General features: G+C 37.8%; 1 protein-coding gene across 1 annotated transcript in view; it reads left to right on the forward strand.

The window, feature by feature from the left end:
- Positions 1–523: 523 nt before the first annotated feature.
- ACACA (acetyl-CoA carboxylase alpha) overlaps positions 524–11,701 on the forward strand; it is a 208,006-nt gene continuing 196,828 nt past the window's right edge. The window contains exons 1-3 of the mRNA XM_005858538.2: positions 524–552; positions 5,465–5,511; positions 7,875–8,127. Of these exons, the coding sequence (XP_005858600.2) occupies positions 530–552; positions 5,465–5,511; positions 7,875–8,127 (323 nt within the window). The 5' untranslated portion in view covers positions 524–529. The remainder of the gene's footprint in view (positions 553–5,464; positions 5,512–7,874; positions 8,128–11,701) is intronic.

The raw sequence follows: 11,701 nt of genomic DNA on the forward strand, positions 1-11,701 counted from the left end.
CCGCAGCTCCGGGGCCTCGAGTTCTCCTCGTGGAGTCGTGGAGGGGCCTGGGGCCTCGTGGTGGGAGCTGCGACCCGGAACTGGGAGGCGTGCAGCCCGGGGCCTCTAGGCAGGGGCTGGGATGTGGGCCTGGGGCTCCCTGGACATCACTCCCGGGCTGGGTCCGGCGCGGTCAGGGTCCTTCCTCCTCTGACTCTCTCCGAGGCGACCCTGCGCCAGCGAGAGAGCAAAGACCCACGTGGGAGGGGGATGCGGAGGGTTGGGTCCCGCTGCATTGAAAGTCTTCGAACTCTGGAGAGTGGGGTGTAGGGTGCGGGGACCCTGCTTCCGTGGCTCTCTGTGTCTCTGTGCGGGGGTGGGAGCAGGGCCCGGCGAGTTGTCCCTTGCCAGACCTCGCTCCCAGGGTTTGTTTTCTGTGAGTAAATAAATGTACGTTCCTGTTGTTACTCTCTCCTTCCCATCTGCTATACGGGTCACGCTATTGGAGATAGGACGTCGGAAGGTGATGTGAGGCTAATTTCAGAGGAAAATGTGCGTCAAGGTCCTGCTCGGGTCAGTGCCAACATTATTTTTGGATTTGGACACAGAAAGTGGACACCCCTGGACACTTGGAATCAGCTCTAAATACTAGGGACTCCATGCAGGTCTTGTAGGTTTTATAGAAGCATAGGAGAATATAGCTGCTCCCGTAGAGGGAATACTTTAATTTCAGATATGTTTGTTTCGGGGTTTAAGTCCGAAATCAAGAGACCCTAGGAGTTCCTGATTGATTCCATTTCTACTTAAGCAGTTTTTCAGTAATTTCCCAATGTGTGGAATAAACCTCATAACCTAGTCCTCACTCTCAGAGGTTGATCCCTTTAATCTAGATTTCTTTTCATTCATTTTTTTTCCCCCTCCAACCCCATGATACAGATTGAGAAACATGCTTACTTTGGTTACATGGTTTCTTCTTTCTGGGTGGTAGGAATTATCTGATTTGTCTCTTACTTCTTGGTGGGAATGCTTTGGATGTTTGTGATTGAGAAGTATTTCTGTGCTGCCTACTTGGCAAGCACTTTTAAGGACAGTGTGTGATCTAATATAGTAATATAGAGCAGGACAGCAGCTGCAGTGTCCAGGTAAGTGCCTGCTTGTTACAAAGTAGCAAGTCTCTTCCCACTTTTCTTGACTTAATTTCCTCATTTCTAATAATAGGAGGACTGTTGTGAATCCAAGAATAGTTATGAAAGATGTCAAGACAAAGTACTAATTTACAAAGCCGCTTGGGTTTACTTGTGTTGCAGAAGTTTTGTTTTTGAATTTACCAGTGCAGAATTGAAATACATCAAGCATAAGGTTGAATTGTTTTTAAAATTGGAGGGAAGATTGGGAAATGGTGGCATTTAGTTTAGTGAACTTATAGTTCAGATGATGACTAGGTTATGTCAAAGAACTGGCATTGGGAAAGAAAGCCAGCCTCAGAACTGTCTCTCTGATATTTACCTCTCTGAAGAGCTGTGAACAGGTTCAGGTGTAGAACATTATGTAAAATTCTGTTACCTTTTCAGTTAGTGATTAGGAAAACATTTTGGCCATCACACAGACTGGTTTAACAGGTCTGGGGCTAGTGTTTTTCTTTCTTTAAAATAATTTTTAAAAAATATATAATATACTAATAGTCATGGTTGAAGAAAAGTAAATTAAAATGAAAATTGTTGGAATAATACATTGGAATTTAGAATTTCTAATTGGAGGAGTCTTTTTACAATTCAGAAAAAAAGGTTAACTAATATGCTCTTAAAGATTAATAATGGTAGAAGCTATGCATCAAGCATTTTTCCATCCCTTAAAACAGCAAGATTATGAAGAAGTGAATGAACACTAAAGACTCATTGGTTGAAAAAGTTTCTTTAACTATGAGGTGACTAACATTTTTAAAGGAAGTATTCACTGATCTTCCACTCTAACAGATTATTGCTTAACTAGTTTTTTGTTTGTTTCAATAAGTGTACAATTTAGTGACTATTCACTACTTTACTTGAATCTAATGGCTTATGTGAAGATGCTATTACATAGGAAACTGACAAATAGTGTTATAAGGACATTGCACTTAACACAAGGAATATGAATCTGATTGATAGAGCATAGGTTCTTATGAGTTCAACCACTCTTAGTATGTGTGCTCTAATGATACAGTACTCTTACCAATTTTTTATTTATTCAAGCTACCATAAAGCCATCTAGTCTCGGAATGTTTAAGCAAGTGAAAAGTGGCTTCAACAACAACGTTAAGTGCCTTACCCAAAGGTTGTTGGCCCCAACCGGTTTGGCCTTCCAATGATGTTATTTGGGACTTAGGTTCATTTCGTTGTTTCAGCATGTCATATTCACCCTCCTATATATAAGGAACCACAGTAATGTTTACCATCACATGACAATAGGAATTGAAGTTGTTTGGCAGTACTAGTGATCATCCCAGAGAGAATAAGCTTGTATAAATGATTTTCATTTTCAAAATAACACAAATGAATTTATGGAGTTAAGTTTGAAAAGCAGGCTCAGTTTTGGAGAATCTTTTTCTGGAAATATAAGGTTTCATTTATGTGTATTTGGCTATCTCCAATGATAGAAATAGAGAGTACGCTCATTAATGAAGTTCCTAAAAATTTGTAGAAAGCTTTCAAATCTGTCCTTAGTCATAAAAGTTGGCACACATGTATATGTATGTATTTACACACATGCCATATTGGGGGGATAGTAGGTTGATAGGAGCTTGATTAGTTTTCAAGTTTAATAAGAGTAATATCAGTAGATTAGCTCCAGGAGGATAGATAGCTGGTTTGTGTTTTGTGTGTCAACATTTAGTGGTATTCCTGGCCCTGACAAGGCATGCTGTTTAATTTCCCTTTGATTCCATCTTATAAAATCCAAAAATTTAGTAGAACTTCTAGTATTGGAGTGTACCTTCAGAATTTTATAGTCCAGTTTTCCATTTAATATGAGAATATTTTATCTGATACTCCTATTGAAAATTCCAGCTATAGGCAATCCATCATCTCGGGCAACTAATTTTTGAGAGTTTGTCATTATTTTAACTCAAAACTGTCTCTTTAAAATGACACAAGATGTTGTAACTCCAAGAGGACTAGGAATTGCTTTAACCTGTAAATGTCTCCTCTACATCTCTGCCAGGTAACATAAAGTACAATCCAGAGAACTGGGGGGCAACAACAAAAAAAGCAATGTGTTTTCAAAGAAAAAATTTTTATCTTGAGACTGTTTAGAAGGTAGCTGACACATCTGAATCATGGCTCCAGCTTTTTCTAAATACTGTTGTTCTATGAAGTAAGATTATAAGGGAAAATTGATTCATAATCCCAAAGCTTTTTGAATTCACAAAATGGCTTTTTACCTGGAAGCCTCTAATGTTTCTAGGTAATAATATTTGAAATAAACCCGTTGTTCGTGCCTCCTAGTTTTCTAACTCAAATGTTAACTGGAATTCTTATGAAACAGCCTGCAGAAACCTAGTTTTTACACAGCACAGTAAGGTGCTATTGGTGGTAGATCTAAAATGATTGGAAGAGATAACTTTTTCCAGCTTCATTAAGGAGATAACATAGTCAATTACATATATTAAATAAGGGAATGACATGCTCATTGTCTACTTAAATGCACAGGCAGATAGGAGATAAAGGATCAGAGTGGCATGGAATTGGGTAAAACTTTTTTTATATATAAACATATTTTTATTGATTTCAGAGAGGAAAGAAGAGGGAGGGAGAGATAGAAACATCAATGATGAGGGAGAATCATCGATCAGCTGCCTCCTGAACAACCCCTGCTGGGGATAGAGTCCAAAACTTGGGCATGTGCCCTTACCTGGAGTTGAACCATGATCTACTGGTTCGTGGGTCGAGGCTCAACCACTGAGCTTTACTGGGTGGGCTGGGTAAAACTTTCTGTTAACATATTTAAGATCTTCAGTTGGTAATACATAAGTGATACATGCTCATAGTTCAAAATTTTAAACATAAGAGAGAGAAAACAAATGTAATAAAAGCATATATAGTGACATTCTCCATCCTAATTTTGTCTTGCAGCCATCTAGTACCCTTCACTAGAGACAAGCAGTGTTATTAATATCATTATAATTTCTTAATAGTAATGATCAAATATATTTATTTAAATGTATTTATTTGTAAATAGAGGTTTTATTCATATTCAAACAAATGCTCCCCACTCTGCTAATTTTTTAAATACAAATTATGCATACTTTACATACTGTTCTTCACCTTTGGTTTCTTCACTTAATGTAATTATTTTCAACTGGTGTGCCACAAGCATTTTTAAAACATGTAATACCTGACTGTTTAGTTAGGGGCACTGACCTCTTTTCCCTTAGATTATCAAATAAAAAAATGACAACAGCCAACGCAGTGGCCATCTGGTGTGAATGAATAAAAATTATACCTAGCTCAAACTACATAATGGGGTAAATCTTAATTCCCCAATTAACATACCTACACTATCCCCAATCTTGTCACTTGTCTTTTAGGGTCTTCTCTTAGAAACTCTGGATTTCCCTATCTGTGTAATAGGTTCCTTCCTTATATTTTCTTCACCCCAAACCAGTGGAACTGTGTCTGTCAACTGTGACACTTAATATTCAGATCTCTGGGCTTCCAGCAGCAATTCTGATTCTCAGTTGATCTGGGGTGGAGTTTAGACATACTATATGTTTTTTAAAAGCTCAACAGGTGATTGTTATAAATAGTCAAATTTGAGAATTTCTACCTTGGGTACAGTTAAATTGTTGGGCCTAGAAGGAAACCCAGGATTTGGGAAGTAATTAGAGATTCTTTGGTCTCTTAGAGTTAGGGACTTAATGTAATAGATCTGTCCTCTCCCTTACTTTATGGGTGGGTATAGCCATTTTATTGATTTGAGAGAGAGAAACATGAATTGGTTGCCTCCCATACACACCTTAACCATGGATTGTACTAGCAATCTAGGTGTATGTCCTTACTGGGTATTGAACCGGCATGGGACAACGGTCCAACCAAGTGAGCCACACTGACCAAGGCGGGTATAACCATTTGGAAACATAATCATTGCCTGACTGGGTTGTACCAAATCTAGTGGGGTTTTTTTTATGAAATATTGGAAATCATAGGGTTGGAATGTGTTCATCTAAGTATACATGGAAGAGGCATATTGTGAAATTATAATATTGGATTATTGTTTAATACTTTCATGAATAAAAAGTCTTTGAGCATATAATGTTTTTGATTCACAGATTTGAACAAATAGTAAACAACTAAACTTTATGCTTCAGGTTCAATAATAGATTTGACCAGAAAATCATACTTTGAGTATTATTACTTTATATTATGCTGAGCAAAACAGTTATTAATAATTTTGAAATTCTTTTAAAAAATACTTCAAATATCTCTCCGTTTCTTTTTTTTTTTTTTTTTAGTTTTTTTTGGAAGGGGATATCTGCTCAGACAGTAAGAATTATAAGAGGTCAGTTATAAATAATGCTCCTTGTTTTCAATGTGATAAAAATTTTATGTTCGTGTGCTAACATATTAACCTGTAAGCTTTTATGTTAAAAGTTGCCTTCCACAAAAGAATATATGCAGGTTTAGGGGGGATAACTTGAGTGAACAAGTCTGACAGTGATAGTATTTGGATATCTGCTCAGACAGTAAGAATTATAAGAGGTCAGTTATAAATAATGCTCCTTGTTTTCAATGTGATAAAAATTTTATGTTCGTGTGCTAACATATTAACCTGTAAGCTTTTATGTTAAAAGTTGCCTTCCACAAAAGAATATATGCAGGTTTAGGGGGGATAACTTGAGTGAACAAGTCTGACAGTGATAGTATTCCACCACCTTTTCTCTTTCATTCAGGACTAGAATCAATGGAAGTGGGACGAGCTGTAGAGTAGCTTCTAGAGTGTCTGGACAGCTACTCAGTGATTTTCCATACATGACCTCTCTTCTGATGGTTTGTAGGCTTGTGCCTGGGCATACCATTCAGTAGAGTTGCTGCTTGGTGGACAGGTCTTTAGCTGTTGACACTGGGCTGCTTCCAATCGTTGCAACCCTTTAGGGAAGGCTGCCTTCCTGTTCTTAGCTAGGAAAGAAAAATTTGAAGTTGACTTTTTTAGAGCCTTCATTTATTAGTCAATCCCATTTTTTCCACGGAATCAGAGAAATGCTTCTTACTAATTTTATTTTTTAGTATAGTCACCTAATTTTGGTCAGGCTATAATGTAGAATCTGTCCCTGAATACCTTACTTACTTCTCTTGTGAAGAAGGCAGCCATTATTTTCTGTTAGCTGAAATGGAGGTTTTTAAAAAATTTATTGTTCTTAAGCTTGATTATGAACTGCTCTAAAATGTGAAAGAAGTAGCCTTTTTGCTGCTGTACTTTCTGATGTTTGGAGTGGTCATCTGTTAGAACTTCTTCCTCCCTTTCTCCTTCTCTCTCCCTAATCCCCTTTTTAAATGATTTGGTGTTCTTTTAATATTCTGAAAGTGAACTCTTTATAAAATTTGGAGACATTAAACAAAAAATTTTTAAGGAAACCTAATACTCCAAGGGAGAAATGTATAGAAATTTTAGATGTCAAGTTTGCATATTTTTATATTTGATTCTAGTTTTAAACATAAAAGTTAGCTTAAGTAATCTCCAACTCACTTTTAGGAACTGTCTGTAGGTATTTTTTAGCATTCCTGACAATTTATTATTACTGCTTTATTCTTCTAGCACAGTGGTTCTCAAACTTTAGGACTTGGTAAAATATTGATTATTGGGCCCCAACCTGTAGGTTCTGACATAGTTAGTTTGTCTGTGGTAGGACCCAAGAATTTGTACTCTTAATGGATTCCCAGGTAATACTGCTCCTAGACTAGAAACCACACTTTGAGAACCACTATTCTAGCATTACAAATATGTTTTATCTTTATAAATGAGCAAGCTCTGATTCACAAATTGCACAAAAATAATGGTGCATATGTAATTTTAACATGTTTAGTGTGTCCATGTATATATACATATATATATATACATGTAGTATATCTATTCACTATGTAGTATGTGTATATTTATACATAAATGTTTTATGTATGTATTTATACATAAATGCACTTATATAAAATTTATAGCCTCTTATAGTGTAGTGTTTGGAACCAGGCGGTAGGTGTATAGTTTACTGTAAACACCAAGGGGTTTTTTTGTTGTTGTTTAAAATGTTTTTTTATTTTTTTATTTTTTGTTTTACAGAGATGGGAAGGGAGGGAGGGGGGAGAGAGAGAAACGTCGATCGGCTGCCTCGACACGTGCCCTACTGGAGATCGAGCCTGCAACCCTGGCATGTGCCCTGACTAGGAATCGAACTGTCGACCTCTCGGTGCTTGGGGCAATGCTCAACCAATTGAACCACACCAGCCAGGGCTAAACACCAAGTTTTCAATGAACACCACTCTTCCAAAACCCTTACCACATTCTCCCCAATACTAATAACCAAAATTACAATATACAAACAAGGAGCTTTCACCTACTGGAAAGGTTTCTGATTATCTCTTGGACATCATCAAATTGATAAAGTTATTGGGAACGGCTTATATATTTTTTGAAAATGATTTCTTGAGGAAATGGAAATTAGTTTTAATTTTTTAGGCAGAGTTACCATGATCTAGATTTTCTTCCCTTGTAGAAAACAAAGGCCCTGAAATAGAATAGCTAAGGAAACAAATTCTCAAACTCTGCCTTGCTTCCCAGTTCAAGCTGTGCCATACTAGGTATAACCTGTAGTTATCTTTAGATATAGGTTATTATCTATAACCTGCTTTCCTCACTCTTCATTTTCTCCATAGCTCTGAGAGCTCATTTTGAAGAAATAATGGATGAGCCATCCGCCTTGGCCAAACCTCTGGAGCTGAACCAGCACTCCCGATTCATAATTGGTTCTGTGTCTGAAGATAACTCGGAGGATGAGATCAGCAGTCTGGTGAAGCTGGATCTACTGGAGGAGAAGGAGGGCTCTCTGTCACCCACTTCTGTCAGCTCGGATACACTCTCTGATATGGGCATCTCTAGCCTACAGGATGGCTTGGCCTTACATGTAAGGTAAGAGAGAGAAGTTTAATGTTTTATCCATTTAATATGTCCTGCTTTCACTGAGTTTGTTCTGAAAAGAGTAAGAATAATTTTATCCAAGATTGCTTCTTCTTTTCCTATGTCACCGGTCTTAAAGCTTTGTTGAGTAAGTGGAAAATGATGTACGTTGTCTGGAGTATAGTTTTTGAAAATATCTTTTCCTAAACATTACTCTCAACTTTTTCTGGTTCTTTCTACATACTAGATCTTTTACTGAGACCTAGAGAATGAGAGTTACGTTGAGGAATTTCAGTCTCTGTATTACTTTGACTACCATTGTTGTAACTATCTTGGTGATTAACAGGTCTTTTGCAAGGATGGGCAAAAGATATTTGTAATAATATCTCTTTGAACTACTTCATCATAGCAGGAAGTTATATTCTATTTCTGACTGGGCCAGTACTCAATAAAGAGCTGTAGAAGGAATAAGGGATTGTTATAGAGCTCTTCTTTTTCTCTAGAAATGCAATTCCCTATATGTAATTGAGAATATCAGTAAATAGTAACCCTGGATTGTTCTTATTTGTTGATGTTTGATTGTACAACTAGTGTGTGATATACTAACCTTTGGTCATTTGCTTTGCATTTCTTGGATTAAAAGTTATGAATTAGTGGTTCTTGGTTTTCACTGTACATCAGAGTCATTTGGGGAGCCTTAAGAAATGAACCCCATCACCACTGATTCTGATTCATTTGATATTGGCTTGGCTTGGAGCTGGGGCAATTTCTTTTAAAGCTCTCCAGATAATTCTAATATACAGCCAGGGTTTATATTATAGGTCTAGCCTAGATAAACATAAGTTAGGGTAGGTATTGCTGCTGTTATTATCTTGATACTTCTATCATTAATGGATTATAAAGTAATTCAACTCCTTTTTTATATACTCAAGATACACACTCTGTACTTCACAGATTCCTAGAACTATAATGAACCAGAGATAATTTAGTCTAATTCCTATACTTAAATAGATGAGAAAACAGGCCTAAATAGGGACAATACTTTGCTTAAGGGGTCAGGCCTTTGTTTTTATGTAAACATCTTTAATATGTTTTTATTGATTTTTAGAGAGAGAGGAAGGGAGAGGGATAGAGAGATAGAAACATCAATGATGAAAGATTGGCTGCCGCCTGCAGGCCCCCTACTGGGGATCGAGCCTGCAACCCGGACATGTACCCTGACCCGGGAGAGATCTAGTGACCTCCTGGTTCATGGGTCGATACTCAACCACTGAACCACATCACCAGTTGGGCTAATACTGGTGATGGTGTCTTTCCCCTCAAGATCATCTGTAAATGTGTTGGGGTTATGCCTGGTGGGACTTCTTGCTTTTAGAGGACAGAGGACCAATGATTTAAAACCTTCTACAATGGACAATCACACACCACCAAAAATTGTTCTCATAATGTCACAGTTTCCTATTGAGAAAGATTGGGTTAAATTTAAATCCTAGCCCTGGTTGGCGTTTCTCAGTGGTTAGCAGTGGTTCTCAACCTTCCTAATGCCGCAACCCTTTAATACAGTTCCTCATGTTGTGGTGACCCCCAACCATAACATTATTTTTGTTGCTACTTCATAACTGTAATTTTGCTACTGTTATGAATTGTAATGTAAATATCTGATATGCAGGATGTATTTTCATTGTTACAAATTGAACATAATTAAAGCATAGTGATTAATCACAAAAACAATATGTAATTATATATGTGTTTTTTAATGGTCTTAGGCGACCCCTGTGAAAGGGTAGTTCGACCCCCAAAGGGGTCTTGACCCACAGGTTGAGAACCGCTGGGTTAGAGCATTGTCCCACTCATCAAAGGGTCTCAGGTTTGATTCCTGGTCAAGTGCATGTACCTGGGTTGCAGGTTCAATCCCTGGCCCCAGTTGGGGCTGTGTGAGAGGCAACAAATCAATGTGTCTCTCACATCGATTTGTTTTTTTCTCTCTCTCCCTTCTGCCCCTGCCTTCTACTCTCTAAAAATCAGTGGAATCCTAGCTGGTTTGGCTCAGTGGATAGAGCGTCGGCCTGTGAACTGAAGGGTCCCCGGTTTGATTCTGGTCAGGGGCACATGCCTGGGTTGCAGGCTCGATCCCCATTGGGGGACGTGCAGGAGGCAGCCCATCAGTGGTTCTCTCTCATCATTGGTCTTCCCTTCTTCTCTAAAATCAATTACAATATATTTTAAAAAATCAGTGAAAAAATATCCTTGGATGAGGAGTAACAAACCAAAAATTTAAATTATTGAAGCTATACAGCACCTTAAGAATTTTTGTCTAATATGAGACTATGTGAAACAGAATATCCTTTGTTGGATTTGGAAATTGTGAGTTTGGCAATGATTAGATAGATACCATTATAGGAAATTCAGCTGATGATATTACAAGGCAGTTTATAGTTGCCAAGTCATTCCCAAAGTTGATGGCTCTTATTGCAAAGACTGTGTGATCAGTGGTATGTGTGCCTGAGAATTTGTTTGCATGCCCTACTGTTGCAAAACTCATTCCCATAGCTTGTGGAGGAGCTATGGATTGAAGTGTGATCAGCATCCTGTGTAGGAGATAGTGCCACTTCCCACTCACTCTCAGCTAGCTAATGTTCCAGTATAAAACAAAATTATTTCCCAAATCACTTGTGAATATGGTGTCCTTGGGGTAATTTAAATTGAGTCAAATTTATTTGATATTAGCAAGAACTCTGTTCTGACATCTGCCACCAATTAGCTATGCCACCATACCAATTCATGGTACCTCTTTGGACTGATTTTCCTCATCTATGAAAATGAGGATATTGGTTCAGGTACTCGTTTTCATTCTTTGAACCCAAAGTTAACTAGAGACTGGTTCAGCTTTCTGAGTGAATAGCCTAATCCTTCACAGATGATATTGAAGAAAGGGACAGGTACATTCCTAAGAGATGGTAACTGGAGGTAACCTGAAACCAAGTGAAGTGATTGCCATTGTATAGAATAAGAGTGGGCCTCTCAAGTTTAGGGTTTGGTTTTAGGTGAGAAATGAGAAGTCTGTGAGAATGATGGCTAGGTGGGAATATCTTTTCCAGAGATTGTGATGACTGGCATCACATATTTTCTAGAGCAGTGATGGCGAACCTACGACACACGTGTCAGGTGACACGCGAACTCATTTTTTTGGTTGATTTTTCTGTGTTAAATGGCATTTAAATTTATAAAATAAATATCAAAAATATAAGTCTTTGTTTTACTATGGTTGCAAATAACAAAAAATTTCTATATGTGACATGGCACCAGAGTTAAGTTAGGGTTTTTCAAAATGCTGACACGCCGAGCTCAAAAGGTTCGCCATCACTGTTCTAGAGTACCCATGAAAGACTGGATGAATCACTTTCTAAGCTTTATGACCCAAACATGAGAAAACTATAGGCCCGGTACAGGGATTCGTGCACATTGAAAGGAAATTAATTACGAGAAATATTTTAATATCGCTATTCACCCTTTCTCTATAATAGAAGTGTCAACCAAATTCACGATTGACAATGACAGATCGAAACACATGTGTGCGATTGGCTCC

Source organism: Myotis brandtii, unplaced genomic scaffold (assembly GCF_000412655.1).
Source record: "Myotis brandtii unplaced genomic scaffold, ASM41265v1 scaffold120, whole genome shotgun sequence".
Taxonomy (NCBI): Eukaryota; Metazoa; Chordata; class Mammalia; order Chiroptera; family Vespertilionidae; genus Myotis; species Myotis brandtii.